Raw genomic sequence first — 25,802 nt, forward strand, 5'->3', positions numbered from 1 at the left:
TTTTTTCTTTTTGAGAGAGAGGGGGAGTGGGATAGGCAAGACAGAAGAAGGGGTGAAGAGGAGGAGAGGGAGAGAGAGGGCACGAGAGAGAGGGAATGGAGGAGAGCGAGAGAGGGGGAGAGGGGAGAGGAGGAAAGAGGAGGCGAGAGAGGGAGAGAAAGAGAGAGAGAGGGAAGGAGGAAGGGGGAGAGGGAGAGATGGAGAGAGGAATCAACTTTTTGCTCCACTTAGTTGTGCACTGATTGTTTCTCACATGTGCCTTGACTGGAGATTGAACTGAGGACCATGGGTTTCAAAATGGCAACCTCAGCATTCCAGGTTGACACTCTATCCACTGCACCACCACAGATCAGGCATGTTATTCTTTTTAAGTTCTCCAAGAAATTATGTTTATAATGAGATCTGAGAACTCTTGCTGCAGCTCATTTAGGTGCCAAATGTCTTATTAAGTATTTGTCAAGAACGAGGTAAATGAGACAATGCAGATCTTTCCATTAAAGAACTAAAGACAGCTTAACCACAAATGAACGGCAGTCCCTGCTTTCCTTTAATGTGTCAACTGGGGGAAGAAGTTCTCTGGAAGCATCAGTGTCCTTTGGCTTCAAGTATGGACTCTCAGACTTGCTCACCGATGAGTTTTGAGGTGGTATTTAAAATGAGCTGGCCACACAAATGTCCGGTCACAGCCTTCAACTGTACACTTGAGCTTCTTTTCCACTTGAGGAAGGGGCCCAGAATCTTTGGGTTGCCCGTCACCAGAACCAAGGTGGACACTTTCTCCTGTAAGAGAGTCACATATTTGTCATCCAGGAAAGGACTCTGCTCAGATACTTTGGTTCAAACAATAAAGCTCCTATGTTTTATTCCTAGTGGTCAATGATCAAACACCTACCTTCATCTTTCTCAACTCTCTTTGTATCCATTTAACAACAGTGAGAGTGCTGTGTATCCCCATCCCCTTATTTCAGAGAACTACCAAAACGATCATGCTTTGTTTCACACTACTAGGCCTCTTTGGCAAATGTAAAAAATGTCCAAAACGGATTCATATCAAAAAACAGAGTTAAACCTATTTTGTATTACACAGATTGGTGGGAAGGCAGGTATATACATCAATACCCAGCATGAAATGCTACAGAAGATGACTTAAACTCCTAGGTAACAAAAACTTGTTATTTTAAGGAGAAACAGCCATTTTGGCTTAGTTCTTGGCTTACAGGAGTTAATTTCTTTTGTAGATGACAGTCTTAGATTTCTATCTTCTGAAGTCAACTGGCTGACCTCTCATTCTAGAGAATAAAAACCACTTTCTAATTTCCTGTACCATCCCTCTTCAGCTATAAAATATCTAATAATGTAAAAATTCAGCAATTTTAAAATTTCTAACCACACTGTAAAATGTGAGAGATATCTACTGAAGTTTTTTGTTCAATAGACTAGGAGAGAAGCTCATAGTGTAGTACCTCCCTTAAATTTAAATAAACCAGTTACTTAAAAGTTTATATAAATTCCAAAGTAGCAGGTGGTGTTCCTTTTCTTTCATTTTCTTTCAGACAAAGTTGGATGTCAATAGAGATAAACATTCATTTAATTCTGCTAAATGCATACACTTTATCTTTCCACTTATATCTTAGGAATAAGACTTATTTCCAAATTTCCCTCAAAAGCCAAGAGCTGGCTAGGCTATATAGTTGTCCCTACTATACTCCCTGGGAGCTGGCAGGTGATCAAAGGCAGTGTCTACCCCACCTGCTGACCTCATTCTCTTCCTGCCCTACACTCTCTGCCGTACCTCATCACATGCTAGTCATAAAACTAACTGCTCCAAGGTCAAAGTAAAATCTAAGATGCCTTCTGCTAGTTAATATTAAGTTTTTCTCCCTGTATAATTTTTATTTGTTCAACTGAAAAAGTAATACCTGTATATAGGTAAAATGTAAATAGCACATGCCATAAAGGAAATTTCCCAACTCCAAAGCTCCCACCAATTACTTCATAATGAAAAGTCTGTAGAAACCCCTGGCTAATTCAGAAATCCTTCTTTTTTTTTCTTTTTTTTTTGAGAAAGAGGATGAGAACCAACTCATCACTTCCACTTTAGCTATATATTTATTGCTTCTTGTATGTGCCTTCACCGTGGAGAGCCAGTGTCCTCTTGCTTAAGGCAGAGACCTTTGGGTTCAAGCTGGTGAGCTTTGGAATTGCATGGACGATTCCCCTGCTCAAAGAAAGCAGCCCCATGTTGACAATTCCGTGCTCAGAGCCATCGACCTCAGGGCTTCAAATCAGCACCTCAGTGTTCCAGGTCAACGCTTTATCCACTGGTCAGGCATAATTCAAAGATTTAAACCTGTGACAATTTGGGCTTTGTGAATTCAATTTTGTAGACACAATGAAAATACTGATATAATCATAAAGCAGAAGATAATTCAGCAGAAAAGAGTGAGTTGCCTTGTATTTGAGTCCTTATAAAATGACTCACTTAAAAGAAGTGCTCCCCTGCCCTGGCCAGGTATCTTAGTTGGTTAGAGCATCATCTTGACACAGCAAGGCTGCAGGTTCAATCCCCCGTCAGGGCACATACAAGAATCAACCAATGAATGCATAAATAAGCGGAACAAATCAATGTTTCTCTCTTTCTCTCTCACTCCTTTCCTCTTTCTGTAAAATCAATGACAGTTTTGGATATTCAGAGGTCACCTGATGAACTGGTTCAAATATTAAAAAAAAAAAGGAGAAAAATTCAACACTTCATACTGCAGAAGTTGGATAACTGTGAACATTTTAAAGATCCTACCGTTACGTGGGTCTTTGCATTTGGGGTAAAATTTCCAGTGAGAGTAGCATATATACCAGGGATCAGCAAACATTTTCTGTAAAGGGCCTGATAGTATATATTTTTAAATTTTTATTTATTGATTTTAGAACGAGAGGAAGGGAGAGAGAAAGACAGGATCTGTTCCTGTATGTGGCCTGACGAGAGACCAAACCGCAACCTCTGTGCTTCGGGACAACGCTCTAGCCAATCGAGATATCTGGCCAGGGCCAAAAGTAAATAGTTTTGACTTTGGGGCTGCATGGTCTGTGTCACAAATACTAAACTTTACCATGGTAGTTGCCATAGACAATCTGTAGAACTAATTGGCATGCTAGTATTCCAATAAAACTTTATTTACAAAAACAGGCGGGTATTCGGCCCATGGACCTTTGCCTACCACTGATATAAGCATCAAATTCAAAACTAAAATATTTTTATATCTCAACTTAGATGGGTGAAGATGATGTGCTCTGATACTGTGCTACAGGACTCACAAAGTGGGTTCAGTAATGACAAAGGTATTTGTTTAAGTGTATTAGATTTTGAATAAAATAATTTCATTACATGTTAGTGTGTAAAAAAAACATTAATATACTTCATTTAATTTAAAATGTGTGTATAACCAAAATAAAATTTTCTTTTTCTTTTTTTCGTTTTTTTTTTAATTTTTAATTTTATTTATTCATTTTAGAGGAGAGAGAGAAGGGGGAGGAGCTGGAAGCATCAACTCCCATATGTGTCTTGACCAGGCAAGCCCAGGGTTTCGAACCGGCGACCTCAGAATTTCCAGGTCGACGCTTTATCCACTGTGCCACCACAGGTCAGGCCTAAAATAAAATTTTCAAATAGCAATTTACAACATTTAATTTTATCTGTATGTCTAAAGGTTTGTATATCATAGCCCCCCAAAAAGGCTTTTAGGGAATAATTTCATTGATAAAATGAAATTATTAATTAAATGAAATATTTTCATACACTTGGACTCATTTTATACTCAAGTATTATCAGGTAGTTGTTAGATAGCAAAGTAATATATTTTGAGAGTAATAAAAACATCCACACACGAGAACAGGTGGTGGTGCAATGGACAGAGTGTCAGCTGGGACACTGAGGACCCAGGTTCGAAACCCTGAGGTCACCAACTTGAGCATGAGATCAAAGACATGACCCCAAGGTCACTGCCTTGAGCAAGGGGTCACTGACTCAGCTGGAGCCCCTCAGTCAAGGAACATACAAGAAAGTAATCAATGAACAACTAAGGTGCCACAACTATGAGTTTATGCCTCATCTCTCTCCCTTATTGTTTGTCCCTGTCTGTCTATCCTTCTCTCTCACTTAAAAAAAAAAAATATATATATATATATTTTTTTTTTCTCACAGAAACAGAGAGAGTCAGAAAGAGGGATAGACAGGGACAGACAGACAGGAACAGAGAGATGAAAAGCATCAATCATTAGTTTTTCGTTGCGCATTGCAACACATTAGTTGTTCATTGATTGCTTTCTCATATGTGCCTTGACCGCGGGCCTTCAGCAGACCGAGTAACCCCTTGCTCGAGCCAACGACCTTGGGCTCAAGCTGGTGAGCTCGGGGTCTTGAACCTGGGTCCTCGGCATCCCAGTCCGACGCTCTATCCACTGCGCCACTGCCTGGTCAGGCAAAAAAAAAAAAAGAAAGATTTTATTTATTGATTTTTAGAGAGAGGAGAAAGAGAGAGAAAGAGAGGGAGGAGCAGAAACCATCAACATGCCTTGACCAGGTAAGCCCAGGGTTTCAAACTTGTGATCTCAGTATTCTAGGTCGATGCTTTAGCCACTGCACTGTCACAGGTCAGGCAAAAATTTTTAATTTTTAGTTTTTATTTGCATGGTAATTAAAAAATAATCATAAACATATTCTAGGCTATCTGCATGAGCTCCAAACAACTAACTATATACTGACATAAGATTACAGTGCCTAAGCTTGATTTGTGATGCTAGTGTTGTACCTTACCTTAATAATTAGCTGTACTACCTTAACTGTCACAGGTTAATGAGAAAATGCAGAGGCAAATCTAAAACTAAAGTACTATGACATGCTACAAAAGCAAAGGTTTTGCAGTGGTTTAGGAGTGAATGAACGGAGCTATGGCCCTCAAGCTTTATTTACATGAAATATTTTTTCCATCTTTTCTCTTTTAGACTGACTGCGTGTATTTTATTTTTCAGGGACAGAGAGAGAGTCAGAGAGAGGGATCGATAGGGACAGACAGGCAGGAACAGAGAGAGATGAAAAGCATCAATCATTAATTTTTCGTTGTGGCACCTTAATTGTTCATTGATTGCTTTGTCATATGTGCCTTGACCACGGGCCGGCCTTCAGTCGACCAAGTAACTCCTTGCTCGAGCCAGCGACCTTGGGTCCAAGCTGGTGAGCTTTACTCAAACCAGATGAGCCTGTGCTCAAGCTGGTGACCCTGGGGTCTCGAACCTGGGTCCTCCACATCCCAGTCTGACGCTCTATCCACTGCGCCACCGCCTGGTCAGGCTGGCCCTCAAGCTTTAACATTCATCCAAACCACCAAAAGGGCTTCCTAAAAGATTGCAAGTTTCTGATTCAGTAGGGGAGGGCCTGAGCATCTGCATTTTTAAGTAGGATCCTAGGTGATGTTCACGATTCAAGGACCATACTTTGAAAATTACTGGATGGAGAAAAGAAGCAGAGGAAGTAGTAGAGACATGCTGAACTCAAAAGAAACAGCACTAGAGGCCTCATAGCTAATTCTTAAATTGCCATGAGCAGCAATATAGTTTCAGCAAAACATCTGTCATACTGACTTTATTTTGATTGATTTTGTATTTGATTTCTATTATTGATAAGGCTCTTTCCATAATGGTGTAAAAGCTCTTAAGTGTAAGAAACATTACAATAAAAAGAACTCAGGCTCTATGAAAACTTTTTCCTTCAAAAGGGGCTCTGTTCATTATTTAAAGCTGAGAACTGAGAATACTAGTTTAATTGATTCTGCACAAGAATATATCATGGCTGAGTTATTTTACAGAAAATAAGAAACAATTTAGTCTGCCCTCACCAATAAAAATAACTTGAATTGTATAGTATACAACTCAAAATATAACCATTGCATTACCAAAATCTCTGTATAGAATACTGGAAAAATGTCACACGAGTCTCACCATTGCTGCTGGTTTTTGCATTCTTTGCCAGCTGTGCACGAGTAGCAGCGATCAAACTGTCATGGGCCAACTCCTGAACCCGGAGGAACCACGGAATGCTACTGTCCGTACTCTCACTGGAGAGGAAATCATTCCCTGAATCCTCTGCCTCATCTTGTACAAATACTAAGTGCTCGGCTGAAGAGCTCAGACCTGGAAGAAACAAGATATAAGGAGATATATGAAACTTAGCCATCAAGTAACCCTTTCACTGGCCCTGGCTCAGAAACCCCCAGTGTCCTGAATTAGCTAGTCCAGATTTCCACCTCCCACCTCAAGCTTCAGTTCTCAAACAAGATTAGGTTATCACCTTTCCCCTCCCATCCTACAGAGTTGTCTTTATCTTACCTCCTGTTTCAGAGGCAAAGCTGTCCTTCCTGGCAAGCAGGCTAACCCTCACCTCTAGTATCCCCAGTCTATCCTTCAATTATCCCCTCACGTCTCCTTCAGCTGTCTCCTCTCTACCAACCAGCTTACAGCTTCCCTTACAGCCTTTAAAGCCGTCCCAGCACAAGTGTCTCCCATCTTTATTTTTTTTAAAGAATACAAAGTGCCAGGTGGTTCAGTGGATAGAACGTCAACCCTGCATGCTAGATGTTGTAGGTTCAACCCCTGGTCAGGGCACGTACCAGAGGCAATCAATGAGCGTACAACTAATTGGAACAACTAAGTGAGACAACAATTTGACGCTTCTCTCTCTTTTGCTCCTTTTTACCCCTACCTTCCTCCCCCTCAAATCAATGAAAATATTAAAAATAAAAATAAAACAAAAAAGAAAGTGCCAAGTACTTCTCTAGCTGTCACCTTCATCTGTTCCTTTAAAGTCAACTTTCTTGAACAAGTGTAACTTCTAACTTACACGTCTACCTTCTCACCTGCCATTTACTCCCCATCTCTTTAACCCCAGCCTCTACCTCTTCTGCTGCAAAAACAATCTCTCTCACTAATGTACCAGACAGACACTTCTTAGACCTTGTCTCACTAGCCCATTCTGAAGTATATGGTACCTTGTCTTGATTTAATTTAATATCTTTTCTTCTTTAAAATGTTTTCCTCCCTTGGCTTCCCCCACACCATTCACATTCTGTTTTCTTATTAAAATTATTACAGTGACACCAGTTAATAAAATTATATAGGTTTCAAGTGCACAGTTCTATAGCATATCATTTGAATACTGCATTGTATGTTCACCACTCAAAGTCAAACTAACTTCTGTCACCATATACAGTATTTAATCCCGTTTACCCTTGACTAGCTCCTCCCCACCCCCCTTTTCCCTCTGGTAACCACCATTCTCATTCTGTTCTCTTTATCCCTCTTAGTAACTCCTTTCTATTCTGCCGTTACCCTCCTAAAGGTCTGGTGTTGTATTTTTCAGGGTCTCAGATTTGCCTACTTTTCTCTTCATGTACTAGACTACTCTTGAATCAAAGAATCCTGCTCATTGTTTCAGACATTTCCTGAATGCTGATAAGCACCAAAACGACTATTTCACACCAGCCCATTCTAGAACTCTGGATTTGTTTCTAACTCTAAAGGACACCTCCTGGATGTTGCTCCCTTATCTCAGTATCAACAGGCACAAACAGGAACTAACCATCCACCCTCCTCCCTGTGCTTTCTGTGTTCACTGTCTTGGTGTCAGGCACCACCCATTTTCCCAGACAGGAAACTTCTGAGTCATCCTAGAGTCTGACCCCTCTCTCTCCATAGTGATCACTAGACTACATAAATTTTCCAAAATAATAAAACTGTTCCATTTTAGGTCCGACTGAGTTAAATATGCCCCACCACAATTTTTTTTTAAGCACGAGCAGAGTTCAGAAAAATACCTGCTCTTGTTAGGTTAAGAAGAATAAAAGAAGTACTATCACTTGGCTGTAGATCTTGCAACAAGCTAGGAGACTCGGGAGTAGACAAAAACTCCGGGGACTTCTGTATAGTCTGAGCCCTCGTCTCCTCTCCGTCTGGGCCCACATTCACCTGAAGGCTTCTCAACACAGCTGAAGATGGGACCTCCTTGGAGGAGTTAGTGTGATTTGGAGTATCATCTAGTAAAAAGAAAACACCACAGCTTCATGAAAAGCACCTATCTCCAAAAAGCTCACCATTTTGATACACAGCACCTAATAGTCTTGTAATATCCTTTAGTATCTAACACCTTATAGAAACAGACAACATTTTCAAATTTGCCTTAGCAAAGAACAGAGATAGTTTTAAGTTCTAAAGGGAGTCACCCAAAAGGTATGGGACACATGCTCCTCAGATACCTGGCAGTAACTAATAACCAACCATCCACATTTGAACTTATAAACCTTTGTCCTGTAGAGGTCAGAAATCGATACTTTTCCCTTGAAAAATAGTTACACAATGAATACTAACTTAAGAATAGGACCAGGCCCTAACAAGATAGCTCAGTTAGTTGGAGCATCATTCTGAAGCACAAAGGTTGCTGGTTCAATCCCTGGTCAGGGTACATACAGGAACAGATTAATGTTCTCTCTCTCTCTCTCTCTCTCTCTCCCATCCTCCTTCTTTCTCTCCTTCCCTCTCTCACTAAAATTTTAAAAATGTAAAAAAAAAAAAAGTACTAAAAGAAAGAAGAGGATTGGCCCTAGCCTGGTGGCTCAATGGATAGAGCACTGTCCCTGTACACAGAAGTCACAGATTTGGCCACTGGTCAGGGCATGTATGAGAAGCAATCAAGAGTACACAACTAAATAAAACAACTAAGTAGAAAAATGAGATGCTTCCCCCCTCCTCAAATCAATGGAAAAATGAAAAAGAAAAAGAAAAAAAAAGGATAGGATCTAAATTTTAAATTATTTTTCCTGGGGAGAGATCCCTTCAATTTCTTTTTTAAGTTGGAGTAGGAGAGATAGCGAGACAGACTTTTGCATGCACTCTGACCAGGATCTACCTGGCAACCCCATACAGGGCTGATGCTCAAATCAATCAAGCTATCCTCAGCACCTGAGGTCAATGCTTGAACCAATCGAGCCACTGGCTGTGAAAGGGCAAGAGAGAGAGTAAAGAAAGAGAGAGAATGGGGAGAGGGCAGTAGAGAGAAGCAGATTGTCGCATCTCTTGTGTGCCCTGAGAATCGAACCTGAATGTCCATATACCGGGCCGATCCTCTATCCACTGAGCCAACCAGCCAGGGCCCCCTTCCTTCAATTTTTATAACATGTGTGTGACAGTTCTGGAGAGTCATTGAGGGGGGGAGAACATAGCCTGGGAAATAACTGAAATTTTATAGATTCATCAATGTGTTTCATTATAGTGTAGGTTTACATTGGATGTAAAAAAAAAAATCAGCATACTTTCTAATTTTATTGTAAGGGAGGAGAAGAATTTACCAAATATTTGGTTAAAATATGAGAACTACACTACAGTGCTGAAGCATCCAATGTTACAGGGGTTTCGTTCATCTTTATCAAAGGCAGATAACATTTTTTTATTTTAAGGTGATAATAGATACGACTACAGAAATAAAAGTGAAAGCCTGGGAACAATATTGCCATTCCAGAGCCTAATGAAGTTGCACAACAATGTGAATGTTCTTAATGTCACAGAACTGGTTAAACGGTAAATTTAATTGGTTAAAATAGTAAATTTTGTTATGTATATTTTACCACAAAAACATTTTTTTTTCATTGATTTGAGAGAGAAGAGGGGGAGAAGAAAGAAAAAGAGAGAAAAAGAGAGAGAGGGAAAGAAGCATCAATTCGTCCCATTTAGTTGTGAATCCACTGATTGCTTCACATATGTGCCTCAGTGGGGCTCAGACTGGATAACCTCAAGGTCAAACTGGTGCTGTCAAGATTTAACCGAGACTTCAGCACTCCAGGACAATGCTCTATCCACTGCACCACTCACTGGCCGGGGCCACAAACATTTTTAAATAAGTTCACAGAGACACAGTTTATCATAGAACAACACTGTATAATTAAATATTCATCAACAATGGCATGAATACTGTAGTACACTCATACAACAGAATACTACAGAGCAAAGAAACCAGAAAAGCATAGTTACACACACAGGATGAATCTCACAAATACAGAGTAAAAGAAGAAAGGTACAACTACATACATTCATATTAATTAAATTGGACTTTAATAATTCCATTAAAGTCCAAAAACAGCTAAAATTAAACTGCATTACTTAGACTTGGGTGGTTACTGGAAACTTGGAAATAAAGGACTATCTCAAAAATTAAGGACTGTGGTGAACAATGGAATAACGGAGGTTGTCTTTATCAGGGAGAAGCCCATAGACAATGTAGGAGCTGGCAATGTTCTACTTCTTGATTAAATGGTGGCTATCTCCTTTGCAATAATTCTTCAATATGCATATTCATATGGTTTTATACTTTTCTGTATCAATCACATATCCCAAGTAAAAAGAATACATGCAGGCCATGCATGGAATGATACACACATCCTCAAGAGGGAGGGGAATGAGATTAGGGAGGTATGTGCAGACACATTTGCTACTGTAATATTGTGTTTCATAGCTGAGAGGTGAATACATGAGTTTTCATTTATTATTAGCTATAACTGCTTCTTGAAACTACTTTAAATCAAAATTAAAACTAAAAGAAGGTAATACAAAAAAATAGATGCTTTTGTTTGTTTTCATTTCTTTTATTATTGTTTAATATGTCTGAGATAGGTTCTATATGTTTGAAAATGTTTATAAGCACAGAAAAGGTAAAAATGAATACTATGTTAAGACAAACATCTATGTTACATTTAATAGGCAAATGAAACAGTTTCAACTTGGGAACAAACACAACTTAGGAACAAACATACAGAACCTATCTCATTCCTAACACGGGGACTGCCTATATTAAGTAAATTAAAATTAGGAGAGAAAAGTCAGGGAAAAAGCTTAATGAAGAAGAAAATTTATTAGCACAGTAAAATTTTCACATATTGAATATCTTTAAGTATCTGGAAAGACTCCCAATATACTAGTAGAAAAATGGGAATTGAGAGGCAGAAAGTGTGGAAAAACTAAGAGCTAGTTAGAGAAACCTTAAGCCAACATTGGTTGGTTCATTATATCTCTTCTTGAATCTGTAAACACTAAAAAATATTTTTAAGTTACTTGAAAAATCAAAGAAAAAAGGACACCACTAGAAGACAGTAACCAGAAGACTTTAAAACAAATGATTTGACAACAACAGGTTAATACTGATCCTCCCCTCATTTGATCTTAATATTCCAGATTTTAAAACAAGGACCAGAAAACAAAGAATTCATTGCATCTAAAAATAATGTTCTCGGCCCTGGCCGGTTGGCTCAGTGGTAGAGCGTTGGCCTGGCGTGCAGGAGTCCCGGGTTCAATTCCCGGCCAGGGCACACAGGAGAAGCGCCCATCTGCTTCTCCACCCCTCCCCCTCTCCTTCCTCTCTGTCTCTCTCTTCCCCTCCCGCAGCCGAGGCTCCATTGGAGCAAAGTTGGCCGGGCACTGAGGATGGCTCTGTGGCCTCTGCCTCAGGCACTACAATGGCTCTGGTTGCAACAGAGCGAGGCCCCAGATGGGCAGAGCATCGCCCCCTGGTGGGCGTGCCGGGTGGATCCCGGTCGGGCGCATGCAGGAGTCTGTCTGACTGCCTCCCTGTTTCCAACTTCAGAAAAAAATACAAAAAAATAAAATAAAAAATAAAAATAATGTTCTCCTTCGTAACAGACAAGTGACAGGATCACCCTCTTCCCATCCAAAGCTAATCTCACTACCTGTGCTTAGCATTCTACTTCATTCTGCCTCTCCTGAGGCCTCTCCACCAATTGTCCACATTTTCCGTCTGCAGCTTCTCTAACTGGCTCTTTCCTTTCAGCATAAAACTACCCTTAAGTATTTCAAATATGAGAAAAGAATTCTTACATCTCTTCTACATCCTTTTCTTTTCCATCCATAGCAGGTGAGTCTTTATAAAGCGTAGATATTTATTCAACTATACTTATCTTGCACTAATATCTCAACCCACTGCAGCCTGGCTTTCCACCCCCTTTTCATAGAACAGGTCCTACTAAGGTCAACAATGGCTTCATTGACCCTATCTCACCAGGCCTCTTAAGAACATCTGACACATTAACCCATTTGACACAATGACCATTCCCTTGGGTTCCACGCCTGTACTCTATGCCCATATTCCTCATACTACTCTAGCCTTTTCTTCTTCCCTCCCTCACAGGCTCTCTGCCTTACCCTGTACATTAAATAGGGAGTTCCATGGCATTCTACCTTAGCCTTCTTGTCTTCTCACTCTCACACTCTATGGGTGATCATATCCACTCTATGGTGTAAACTACCAATGTACTTATAACTCCCATGGCTCCTTTTTCTCCATGATTCTAATTTTTACTGTTTTACCAGTCAGATATAAAATCAGTTATCCCATTCCACCAATACATAGGGTAGGCTAAGCTCTTAGGACTCATTATCTGTGGTGACTTTCATTTTTACCTGGTAACATTAGCCGACTGCATTCTGAGGCCTCAGTCACCGGAAGGAGGGACAAGCAAGTAATGTCTTTAGCTTCTGATTCTACTAGCCCCTGTCCCAATGGAATGGATGTATTCTGAACAAACTGAACCAGGAGCTAGGGAGCGGGGGGAGGGGAAACAATATTGAGAAATATAAGTTGTTAGGAATGGATATAAATCTCTGAATTTACCAAAAGATGATGATGCAATTAAGTCCTGATTACTCCCTAATCTCAGTCATAGTCATTGAAAAACTAGATGACAAATAAAATTTAAATTTATTTTTATCAAATCATCCGTTCTAGAGAAAGACTAAATTTATATTATTAATTTAACCTCTGTCATCTTCCACCAAACAGAAAAATGATAAAAATAATTATATTTTTAAATGATGGCTATTAAAAATTCAACCACATTGTACTGTTGATTACATTTTCTAAAGTACTTTTCTGTGTATTAACTCTTTTAATCCTCACTATAACTCAATAAGCTTGAACGTATATTTTAAAGATAAAGAATCAAGTTGAATGGCCCTGGCCGTTTGGCTCAGTGGTAGAGCATCGGCCTGGCATGCAGAAGTTCCGGGTTTGATTCCCGGCCAGGGCACACAGGAGAAGCGCCCATCTGCTTCTCCACCCCTCCCCCTCTCCTTCCTCTCTGTCTCTCTCTTCCCCTCCCGCAGCCGAGGCTCCATTGGAGCAAAGATGGCCCGGGCGCTGGGGATGGCTCCTTGGCCTCTGCCCCAGGCGCTAGAGTGGCTCTGGTCGCAACAGAGCGACACCCCGGAGGGGCAGAGCATCGCCCCCTGGTGGGCAGAGCGAGCGGTTGTCCCCTGGTGGGCGTGCCAGGTGGATCCCAGTCGGGCGCATGCGGGGACTGTCTCTCCCCGTTTCCAGCTTCAGAAAAATACAAAAAAAAAAAAAATCAAGTTGAAGACACTAAATGACATTTCTAAGATCACAAGACTAGTTAGAAGCAGTATCAGTTTTCAATCTTAAGTAATTTGATTCCAAATTCAGTGACCTTTCCATTATGTAATAATGATATACTTAAAATGAGTAAAAATTAAAAGTATTTAAGTCCTCTAATCACATTTAGAATGAAAATACTTCAAAAATATATGCAAAATTAATAAAAGAATGCTTTGTGGTAGTAAATATTTACATAAGTATACACACTTTACACATATATGTCATATATATAAAATAAAATTTTGTCATATAATTATCTAGATGTATAACTTCACACTTATTTAAATAACAAACATTAAAAGTCATAAGAAGTAAAAATGGAATTCTTACATTTTTAATAAATACTTAGTAACAGAAAAATAATAAACCAGGAATTACTACCAAAACAATATGGCCCATGAACACTAAAATTTTACTCTCTGGCCCATTACAGAAAAAGTTTGCTGACCCCGAAACTACATAAGGACAAACTTTGGAATACAAACCCCCAAAAAGAAAAGGCAACAGCTGACTGGGCTCACCTCTGGTTTGGATTCTAACTCATCTGATAACATTGATTCAGCTTCCAAATCCTGTAGCTGTTCAGGGGACAGGTTAAAATTTTAATTCAGAGTCAATGACACCTTCCTGTTCATGCTCATATTCTTCTAGGAAATGCTATGCTTTTCCTGTAATCAATTTAGCCTGAAATAGGGTATGAGAGAGAGAGAAAAAATTTAAGAACAGAAGAAAAATGTAGCCAAATAAACAAAGACTTCTTTATACTGGGTGGGCAAAAGTAGGTTTACAATTGTAACATTCTTTTGAGTTAATCTATTGTAATAATCACAACTTGTTTGTCTTTTTCCATACAAACAACCGTAAACTTCCCACCCCTGTATATCCACAATAAGCAAGCAAAGAAAGAATCCGACCTAAAACACTTGTTTTAAAATACAATGAGCTCAATAGGTATAAAAACCCATAAAAAATTATAATTTGATGTAGAATATCTACTTCTAATCTTTCTAAAAAAAAGGTTTTAAATATGGGAAAAGGTGTATGTCCAAAGAATTTCATCTTATCATCTACGACAATAAACAACTGCAAGCAACATATAAGTATACATATATATCCAACAACTGGGGAGTGTTAAAAATTATACCCAACAATTAGAAAATGTTGGCTAAATTATGTCACTTAAAAATATGGTTGTGGAAACAATGTAACAAATAAAAATGCTAATGACATCTTGAATTACAAAAACAAAATACAAAATCACACATTTGCAAATACTATTAAAACTAGTTAAGATATACCTAGGAAAAAGTAAAAGGAAATTCACACAGCTGTGATAGTAGTTATATTGGGTAGTAGGCCAGTGTGACTTATTTTTTTTTTCTCAATTTCCCAATTTTTCCAAAAAGAGTTATACAATCAGCCAAAATTTGCATAGTGTTACCCAAAAGTAGTACTCTTAGGCCTGATGCAATTGCTTTCTCCCCATAATTTAAATTCTTACTTTCTTACAGCTTAATCTTTTTCAAGATTTTGGCAAAGTGAATTCACTTTATTTTGTACAATTGTTGCTAAAATTGGGAGCACTACTATATACAAAGTAGTCACACAGTGTAAAATGTATCCAGAATGGGAGTTAGTTTCCAATTAATACTAAGGTAAAGTGAAAAGTTAGCCTAAGACAAACTTACTCTACAAAAAGAGCATTTAGGAGTACCTTTATAAATGTCACTGCCCTGATAGTTCCCCTCCCCCCCCCCCCGTTAGATGCCAGATATCCATATTTTTCTTATTTTTTAGATTTAGTTATTCACTTTTAGAGAGAGAGGAGAGAGAAAGACAGAAGGAGGTAGGAGCAGGAAGCATCAACTCCCATATGTGCCTTGACCAGGCAAGCCCAGGGTTTCAAACTGGCAACCTCAGCATTCCAGGTCAACGTTTTATCCACTGCACCACAGGTCAGGCTCATATTTTTCATCAATAAAAAATAATTTGCAAGATGTAAATACAATTTTAAGTTTCCCATATAAAGTAGCATACTCTTCAACTTTTCCTTTCACATACATTTTTCTTATTCAAGCACTAGCTCAATGTGGTTTACCCATCCCTCTTTACAGAGCAAGGAATCAAGGTTCAGTACATTACTTGCCCAAGTTATTAAGCTGAGAGCCAGACTCCCACCCAAAGAGCAGATTAGCATGAATAGCTAGCATAAATAGTGACTACATCTAAGTTTGATCTTGAATCACCAGGCTTTAAAAATTCCTCTTCCCCAATTTCAGCTCATTTCAAGAAGCCAAGAAATTACCAAATGTTTGTTTAGGTTATTTTTAAGCTTCTTCCAATTTTGAGATCGAGTATTGTAAAATCTCTAAGAAACTAGACAATTTTTACTGCTTTTATATTGTTAGGTTTTTTAGAAACCAATAGTGCTGGCTCCAGGGATAGGTTTCTGTTTCTTTACTTAATAAAAAATGGAAAAAAAATAGAAGAATATGAATATGTGTCCTGAACAAGGGAAAAGTCAGATATAGCAGATCTCCGACCTTTTTGCAAAGCTGTAATAACAACTTAGAGAAGGGAGCTGCCCTTGGACCCAAGGTCACTGGCTTGAGCAAGGAGTTACTAGGTCTGCTGAAGGCCCACGGTCAAGGCATATATGAGAAAACAATCAATGAACAACTAAGGTCTTGCAACGAAAAACTCATGATTGATGCTTCTCATCTCTCTCCGTTTCTGTCTGTCCCTATCTATCCCTCTCTCTGACACTCTCTCTGTCCCTGTAAAAAAAAAAAAGAGAGAGAGAGAGAGAAGGGAGCTGCCGTCTCTAGATCACCATTTCTCAAGGGTCCATGGTTACCTACAACACCTTTTTTAGTGTTTTCATTTCATTGATAATCTTAAGAAATTAACACAAGCACTTTCTGGAACAAATGCATATCCATATTATAATTAAGTACTGCCATACAATTTTGGTACCCAAACCTGTGGTTCATATGTGTGCTGTAGAAACAAAAGACAGAATAGTTGGATGTAGCAGAATAGGCAGGCTGGCCTCAAAAGAAATGTCTGTATTGGAGTACTCAGTACCAAAGCAAATGTACTGTGTGCATCTCATCTTAAACACAGTACTAGCTAAGTGTGCTGGTAAATTCAATTCAATTCCCAATTTCAGTTATTTTTAGTATATTTCCAGTTGCACAACCATAACCACAATCAGGTTTTTTTTTAAGATTTTATTTATTCATTATTTTTATAGAGGAGAGAGAAATAGAGAGAGGGGAGAAAGAAGGTGAAAGAGAAGCAGGACGCACCAACTCCAATATGTGTCTTGACCAGGCAAGCCAAGGGTTTCGAACCAGAGACCTCAGTGTTCCAGGCTGATGCTTTATCCACTGCGCCACCAGAGGCCAGGCAACCACAATCAGTTTTACGTTTTCATCATCCCATAAAAGCCTGTACCCATTTTCTCCGAAGTTCTCCACTGACCAAACCTATAAGGCCCTGGCCGGATGGCTCAGTGGTAGAGCATCGGCCTGGCGTGCAGGAGTCCCGGGTTCAATTCCCAGCCAAGGCACACAGGAGAAGCACCCATCTGCTTCTCCACCCCTCACCCTCTCCTTCCTCTCTGTCTCTCTCTTCCCCTTCCGCAGCCAGGGCTCCACTGGAGCAAAGGTGACCTGGGTGCTGGGGGTGGCTCTATGGCCTCTGCCTCAGGCACTAGGATGGCTCTGGTTGCAACAGAGCAAAGCCCCAGATGGGCAGAGCATCGCCCCCTGGTGGGCATGCCGGGTGGATCCCGGTTGGGCGCATGTGGGAGTCTGACTGCCTCCCAGTTTCCAACTTCAGAAAAATACAAAAAACAAACAAACAAACAAAAAAACCCAAAAAACTATGGAAATATTAATCTACTTTCTGTCTGTATGGATTTACCTACTCTGAACATTTCTTATAGAATTATATATGCGATGTTGTAGACCTGGTTGCTTTCACTTAATGTTTCCGAGGTTTATTCTTGTTGCAGAATGTATTAGTATTTCATCTCTTTTTGTTGCCAAATAATAATTCTATTATATGGATATGCATTTTATCAAATTATCAGCTGATGGACATTTTGGTTATTTCCGCATTTTGGTTTTTTCTACAATTTAGCTAATATGCATAATGCTGCTATGAACATTCATGTACAAGTTTATGTATAGGCAAATATTTTCATTCTTTTCTGTACATATCTAGGAGCTAAATCGCCAGATACGGTAAGTCTATGTTGAACCTCTTGAAGAATACCAGACTGTTTTCCAAAGTGACTGTGTCACTTTACAATCCCACCAGTAGTGTGTGAGGGGATCCAATTTCTCAACACCTCTTATTAGGATCTTTTTTTTTTTTTTTTTTTTTTTTTTAATGGGGAGGAGCAGGAAGCATCAACTCCCATATGTGCCTTGACCAGGCAAGCCAGGGTTTCAAACCGGCGACCTCAGCATTCCAGGTCGACGCTTTATCCACTGCACCACAAGTCAGGCCGGATCTAACTTTTTTTTTTTTCTGAAGTTGGAAACCAGGAGGCAGTCAGACAGACTCCCACATGCGCCCGACCGGGATCCACCCGGCATGCCCACCAGGGGGCAATGCTCTGCCCATCTGGGGCTTTGCTCTGTTGCAACCAGAGCCATTCTAGCGCCTGAGGCAGAGGCCACGGAGTCATCCTCAGTGCCCGGGCAAACTTTGCTCCAATGGAGCCTTGGCTGAGGGAGGGGAAGAGAGAGACAGAGAGGAAGGAGAGGGGGAGGGGTGAAGCAGATGGGCGCTTCTCCTGTGTGCCCTGGCCGGGAATCAAACCCGGGACTCCTGCACGCCAGGCAGACGATCTACCACTGGATCTGCCTTTTTTATCATAGCCACCCTAGTGGGCAAGATGTGGTAACTCACTGTGGTTTTGAATTGCATTACCTGATGGCTAATGATACAAAACATCTTTTCCTGTGCTTATTGGGTATTTGTACATCTTTTGTGGAGAAATGCTGATTCAGGTTTGCAGTCCACTTTTAAATTACTCATCTTCTTCTTATTGCATTATAAGAGTTCTTTATTCAAGTTATGTGTCCCTTATTAGATATATGATTTGCACAAACTTTCTCCATTCTGTTATCTTTTTACTTGCAAAGCAAATCTTATCTTTAACTGAGCAAAGCAACTCTATCTCTACATTATCAAACAATACCTCATTAAAACTTGCATTCGGGGCCCTGGCCGGTTGGCTCAGCGGTAGAGCGTCGGCCTGGCATGCGGGGGACCCGGGTTCGATTCCCGGCCAGGGCACACAGGAGAAGCGCCCATTTGCTTCTCCACCCCCACCCCTTCCTTCCTCTCTGTCTCTCTCTTCCCCTCCCACAGCCAAGGCTCCACTGGAGCAAAGATGGCCCGGGCGCTGGGGATGGCTCCTTGGCCTCTGCCCCAGGCACTAGAGTGGCTCTGGTCACGGCAGAGCGACGCCCCGGAGGGGCAGAGCATCGCCCCCTGGTGGGCAGAACATCGCCCCTGGTGGGCGTGCCAGGTGGATCCTGGTCGGGCGCATGCGGGAGTCTGTCTGACTGTCTCTCCCCGTTTCCAGCTTCAGAAAAATACCAAAAAAAACAAAAACAAAAAAAACCTTGCATTCGGGCCCTGGCCGGTTGGCTCAGTGGTAGAGCGTCAGCCTGCCATGCAGGAGTCCCAGGTTCGATTCCCGGCCAGGGCACACAGGAGAAGCGTCCATCTGCTTAAAGTTGGCCAGGGCACTGAGGATGGCTCTGTGGCCTCTGCCTCAGGCACTACAATGGCTCTGGCTGCAACAGAGCGATGCCCCAGATGGGCAGAGCATAGCCCCCGGTGGGTGTGCCGGGTGGATCCCGGTCGGGCGCCTGCGGGAGTCTGTCTGACTGCCTCCCCGTTTCCAACTTCAGAAAAATACAAAAAAAAAAAAAAAAAAACACTTGCATTCAAAGACTCCTCAGTCACCTTTGACTAAATATAAGATCTGATTATCATAAACTATATAACAGTGCCTTGACAATATATATAAATACCACTGTGTATGATATCCTCTGCATTACTGAAGCTAAAATTTAGAAAAAAATTAAATATATTATTGAATCCAAGGCTCAATTTTCCACTAAACACTTAAGCTAAACATTAAATATGTATTTCATTTTAGCAAAACAGCTCTACCACATAATATAAATATTAATTGAATTTTGTTTTATGGTGTTGTTTACATCTATATACTTACGGTACTCATAAAGATATAAATCCATGTCAACAACTGACACAATCCTGATAACCTAAATTTTATGACATTTATGGTTTCCTGTGGCCACCAAAAAATATTAGGCTGCTTAGAGAAAACAATCTTTGTTTTGCATGTATATTTTAGAAATCCACTGACCCTGGCACTGCTATTATTGATTTGTAAATTTGTTTTGATTTTATAATTAAGAGCTATAAAGGCTCAGCACAGGAGGTATAAGGAGTACCTAACTATGTTTGCGTATATTTAGAACAACATTAATAAAAATAATTTGCCAGTATTGGGGGTGACTATGCAACGTTTTTCCTTTAAATGCAATTTACATGACACTGGAGTGAAAGGCACTGCTCTTACTCAAAGGGAAGTTATTTTCAAGAAAATTATAGGTCTCAGAGGAAATTTCTTCCCAGACTTTTTGATGTTATTAAGATAAGAGAGTAGCCTGGCCTGTGGTGGCGCAGTGGATAAAGCATCGACCTGGAATGCTAAGGTCGCCGGTTCAAAACCCTGGGCTTGCCTGGTCAAGGCACATATGGGAGTTGATGCTTCCTGCTCCTCCCTCCCCCTTCTCTCTCTCTCTCTCTTTCTCTCACTCTCTCTCCTCTCTAAAAAAAAAAAAAAAGATAAGAGAGTAGGCCCTAGCTGGTTGGCTCAGTGGTAGAGCGTCGGCCTGGCATGCAAAAGTCCCGGGTTCGATTCCCGGCTAGGGCACACAGGAGAAGCGCCCATCTGCTTCTCCACCCCTCCCCCTCTCCTTCCTCTCTGTCTCTCTCTTCCCCTCCTGCAGCCGAGGCTCCATTGGAGCAAAGTTGGCCTGGGCACTGAGGATGGCTCTGTGGCCTCTGCCTCAGGCGCTAGAGTGGCTCTGGTTGCAACAGAGCGATGCCCCAGATGGGCAGAGCATCGCCCCCTGGTGGGTGTGCCGGGTGGATCCCGGTCGGGCGCTTCAGAAAAATACAAAAAAAAAAAAAAAAAAGATAAGAGAGTAGAAATGCAACGTACAAAGTAGTCACCTACATCACTCAAAGTTCTTTAATGTGGGCAGTAATATTTGTTCGTTTTCATTTTCTATCTGCAGCTAGTAGACAGGCAAAATTTATATCCTTATTTTCCTTTAAACAGAAAATGTACTAATTTAGCTCCATAAATAATGGGAGAGACAATGACATTTAACTATCAGCCACCATGGCCAGACCCATCAAATCACATTTTCCACAAATCACAAATAAGGAATCTTGGCTCTACAGGGGTAGTCAACCTTTTTATACCTACTGCCCACTTTTGTATCTCTGTTAGTATAGTAAAATTTTCTAACCGCCCACTGGTTCCACAGTAATGGTGATTTATAAAGTAGGGAAGAAACTTTACTTTATAAAATTTATAAAGCAGAGTTATAGCAAGTTAAAGCATATAATAATAATTACTTACCAAGTACTTTATGTTGGATTTTCGCTAAGTTTGTCAGAATAAATCTTTATAAAACAACTTATTAAAGTTAAATCTATCTTTTTATTTATACTTTGGTTGCTCCGTTACCGCCCACCGTGAAAGCTGGAACGCCCAATAGTGGGCAGTAGAAACCAGGTTGACTACCACTGCTCTAGATAAAAAGCTCACAACAGCCTGACCAGGCGGTGGTGCAGTGGATAGAGCGTCAGACTGGGATGCAGAGGACCCAGGTTCAAAACCCCAAGGTCACTGGCTTGAGCGTGGGCTTGAAGCTTGAGTATGGGATCATAGACATGATCAAGGGGTCACTCACTCTGCTTGAGCCCCCCACCCCAGTCAAAGCACATACGAGAAAGCAATCAGTGAATAACTAAGGTGCTGCAACGAAGAATTGATGCTTCTCATCTCTCTCCCTCATGCCTGCCTGTCTCTCTTGCTAAAACGAAACAAAAGAAAAAAACAATCTTGGTCCAGCATATATTATACATTTTAGAAATTCACTGACCCTGAAACTGCTATTACTGAATGTTAGCCCATAGTCAACCTATAGATTAAAAAGAATGTAAGCAATAAAATCTCTGCAATGAACCAAAGAACAGGAAGCCCTAGAAAATTTTGAAAAAAAGTAACTAGGGGCCCTGGCCAGTTGGCTCAGCGGTAAAGCATCGGCCTGGCGTGCAGGAGTCCCGGGTTCAATTCCCGGCCAGGGCACACAGGAGAGGCGCCCATCTGCTTCTCCACCCCTCCCCCTCTCCTTCCTCTCTGTCTCTCTCTTCCCCTCCCGCAGCCAAGGCTCCATTGGAGCAAAGATGGCCCAGGTGCTGGGGATGGCTCTGTGGCCTCTGTCTCAGGCGCTAGAATGGCTCTGGTTGCAACAGAGCGACGCCCCAGAGGGGCAGAACATCGCCCCCTGGTGGGCATGCCGGCTGGATCCCGGTTGGGCGCATGCGGGAGTCTGTCTGACTGCCTCCCCGTTTCTAGCTTCGGAAAAATGAAAAAAAAAAAAAGTAACTAGGGAATTCAACAATAGCAAAGCAGATTAAGGACAACAGCAGTCTCTGTGATCAGAACCATCGTGAGAAGTCTCTGTTTTTAGCCAAATAAACAAATCCTGGGAACTTAAGTTTAACAAGTTGCCTTCTTTTCCTTTTTTTTTTTTTTTTTTCTGAAGCTGGAAACGGGGAGAGACAGTCAGACAGACTCCCGCATGCGCCCGACCGGGATCCACCCGGCACGCCCACCATGGGGCGACGCTCTGCCCACCAGGGGGCGATGCTCTGCCCATCCTGGGCGTCGCCATATTGCGACCAGAGCCACTCTAGCGCCTGGGGCAGAGGCCAAGGAGCCATCCCCAGCGCCCGGGCCATCTTTGCTCCAATGGAGCCTTGGCTGCGGGAGGGGAAGAGAGAGACAGAGAGGAAAGTGCGGCGGAGGGGTGGAGAAGCAAATGGGCGCTTCTCCTGTGTGCCCTGGCCGGGAATCGAACCCGGGTCCTCCGCACGCTAGGCCGACGCTCTACCGCTGAGCCAACCGGCCAGGGCGCATTCTTTTTCTATAGTACACTCAACATAATCCATCAAATTATGCATTAACAGTAAGTAGCTAAAGAAGTTAAAGAAGATGAGATACAGTATGGTTTTAAAAAATAAGTAAACAAAAAAGAAAGAAAGAAACAACCCAAGGTCTCTCAAACAGGAATCTAATTTCTGCTTTTGACTAGGTTGAGACCTAAGCAAGCTACTCATCTTCTTGGCCCTAGGAAACTCATCCAAAATACGGAAATGAAACATCTACCCTAGGATTATTTTTATATCAGTCAATAGAAGTAATTGTAAAATTCTTCAGAAATAAAGTTCTATATAGGTGCTTAAGAAATGAGTAAGTCTACCAAATGCTTAGTATACGATTAAAGGTTAAGAACTATGCCTTTTATTACTGAGTCCAAATTTCCAAAGAGTGGAGGTTTTCAAACTTTCAACTATAACCCATAGTAAAGATACATTTTCCATCATAACCCAGCAAACAAAATACATGCAGAGAAATACATAAATAACATATATTCATGAAACAATACTAACCTATACTACTCTCATGCATTCTTTTTTTTTTAGATTTTATTTATTCATTATAGAGAGGAGAGAGAGAGAGAGAGAGAGAGAGAAGGGGGGAGGAGCAGGAAGCATCAACTCCCATATGTGCCTTGACCAGGCAAGCCCAGGGTTTTGAACCGGCAACCTCAGTGTTTCCAGGTTAATGCTTTATCCACTGCGCCACCACAGGTCAGGCCTCTCATGCATTCTGAATTGGTTTTGTTTTTTGTTTTTTGTTTTGTGGCAGACACAGAGAGTCAGAGAGAGGGACAGATAGGGACAGACAGACTGGAAGGGAGAGAAATGAGAAACATCAATTCTTCGTTGCGGCTCCTTAATTGTTCATTCATTGATTTCTCCTATGTGCCTTGACTGGGAGGCTACAGCAGACCGAGTGACCCCTTGCTCGAGCCAGCAACCTTGGGCTCAAGCTGGTGAGCCTTGCTCAAACCAGATGAGCTGGTGCTCACGCTGGCAACCTCGGGGTCTCGAACCTGGGTCCTCCACATCCCAGTCTGACGCTCTATCCACTGCGCCACTGCCTGGTCAGGCCTGAATTGGTTTTTTAATAAGACCCCATAAGCTGATCTCACAAACTAATGGGTTATGTCCCACTGACTGAAACACACTATTAAAGTGCCTTCAAAATGTCTAAAATATGGCCCTGGCCGGTTGGCTCAGTGGTAGAGCGTCGGCCTGGCGTGCAGAGATCCCGGGCTCGATTCCCGGCCAGGGCACACAGGAGAAGTGCCCATCTGCTTCTCCACCCCTCCCCCTCTCCTTCCTCTGTCTCTCTCTTCCCCTCCTGCAGCAAGGCTCCATTGGAGCAAGGATGGCCTGGGCACTGGGGATGGCTCCTTGGCCTCTGCCCCAGGCGCTGGAGTGGCTCTGGTTGCAAAAGAGCGACGCCCCGGAGGGGCAGAGCATCGCCCCCTGGTGGGCAGAGCGTCGCTGCCTGGTGGGCGTGCCGGGTGGATCCTGGTCGGGCGCATGCGGGAGTCTGTCTGACTGTCTCTCCCCGTTTCCAGCTTCAGAAAAATACAAAAAAAAAAAAAAATGTCTAAAATATGTATTTAAACACAGAATCAGGCCTTGGCTGATTGGCTCAGTGGTAGAGTGTCGGCCTGGCGTGCAGGAGTCCCGGGTTCAATTCCCGGCCAGGGCACACAGGAGAAGCGCCCATCTGCTTCTCCACCCCTCCCCCTCTCCTTCCTCTCTGTCTCTCTCTTCCCTTCCCGCAGCCGAGGCTCCGTTGGAGCAAAGTTGGCCTGGGTGCTGAGGATGGCTCTGTGGCCTCTGCCCCAGGCTCTAGAATGGCTCTGGTTGCAACAGAGCGAGGCCCCAGATGGGCAGAGCATCGCCCCCTGGTGGGCGTGCCGGGTGGATCCCGGTCGGGCGCATGCTAGAGTCTGTCTGACTGCCTCCCCATTTCCAACTTCAGAAAAATACAAAAAAAACCCAACAACAACACATAGAATCAGCTATAAGTATAAAACCATAGATATAAACCTGCTTTTAATATATATTATAATCAACAATTATCATTGCTGGAGTTTTGATGAAACAGATTACTTGAAACCCTCAAGCCCTTCCCATGAGATCTGCAAAGGAAAATACTACACACTAAGCAATGAAGAGCAAAGAAAAGAAGTTTTTGGTTCCAAACTCCAATGCAGAATTCCCACATACTAGACAGAAATTAATAGTAACACCATTTCCCTATGGTAGAGAGGGCCTCAAATCAATGCAGGCTACAAAGAGAGGGAAATCAATCCAAAGTAAACTAAGCAAGCAAAAGGAGGACAAAGTTGATACAGGTCTCTTGCCTCAGTCCTGATTGCTATGCAAAAGGATTGTATTTATATTACAAAGGGAAAGAAAGATGATCAGGGGCTTTTACTACTTTGCCTCATACAAGAAACAGAACATCATTGTGTCAACCTCTAAAAAATAAAGTGATTCCACCCTAGAAAACAAAGGCCAGAATATCAGTACTGGTCTATCTTGAGGGAGGTCAACAATGCCTTGACCTTGACCCAGTTTAAAAAGTGGAAGGAGCCTGACCAGGTGGTGGCGTAGTGCTAGAGTGTTGGCCTGGGATGCTGAGGACCCAGGTTCGAAACCCTGAGGTCTCTGGCTTGAAGCTCAAGGTCACTTGCTCTGCTGGGGCCCTCAGTCAAGGTACGTAGGAGAAGCAATCAATGAACAACTAAAGCACCTCAACTATGAGTTGCTTCTCATTTCTCTCCCTCCCTGTCTCTATCTCTGTCTCATAAAACAACAACAACAACAAAAAAGTGGAAGGTAGGTGGGTGGAGGAAAAAAGAGGAAATGGAGAAATACTGTGCTCCCCTCAATTGGTCACCATTCACAAAGGTTAAAATAAAGCACATGGTATCAACCAAAAGGACTAGTCTTTTAGACCATAGGTTAATCTTCTCAGTTCCCTCCATCTCCACGTGGGGCTGACCACAGATACCCA

The 25,802-nt window shown here is 41.7% G+C and overlaps 2 protein-coding genes and 1 non-coding gene across 8 annotated transcripts in view; 2 read left to right on the top strand and 1 right to left on the bottom strand.

The window, feature by feature from the left end:
• Positions 1-25,802, top strand: part of FAM161B (FAM161 centrosomal protein B) — a 224,201-nt gene that overhangs the window by 36,495 nt on the left and 161,904 nt on the right. The window lies entirely within an intron of this gene.
• The window catches only part of ZNF410 (zinc finger protein 410), a 50,191-nt gene that overhangs the window by 18,112 nt on the left and 6,277 nt on the right, over positions 1-25,802 (bottom strand). For 5 of the 6 annotated variants that reach the window (XM_066344214.1, XM_066344215.1, XM_066344213.1 and 2 more), the window contains 5 exons: positions 14,020-14,182; positions 12,508-12,643; positions 7,863-8,081; positions 5,992-6,183; positions 630-780 (listed from right to left, as the gene is read on the bottom strand). In XM_066344214.1, the coding sequence (XP_066200311.1) occupies positions 630-780; positions 5,992-6,183; positions 7,863-8,081; positions 12,508-12,643; positions 14,020-14,052 (731 nt within the window). In that variant the 5' untranslated portion in view covers positions 14,053-14,182. The remainder of the gene's footprint in view (positions 1-629; positions 781-5,991; positions 6,184-7,862; positions 8,082-12,507; positions 12,644-14,019; positions 14,183-25,802) is intronic. The other variant, XM_066344216.1, reaches the window with a different exon arrangement.
• Positions 19,157-19,232, top strand: TRNAG-GCC (transfer RNA glycine (anticodon GCC)). The gene has a single exon. It is a non-coding gene; the product is annotated as a tRNA-Gly (tRNA).

Source organism: Saccopteryx leptura, chromosome 6 (assembly GCF_036850995.1).
Source record: "Saccopteryx leptura isolate mSacLep1 chromosome 6, mSacLep1_pri_phased_curated, whole genome shotgun sequence".
Classification (NCBI taxonomy): Eukaryota; Metazoa; Chordata; class Mammalia; order Chiroptera; family Emballonuridae; genus Saccopteryx; species Saccopteryx leptura.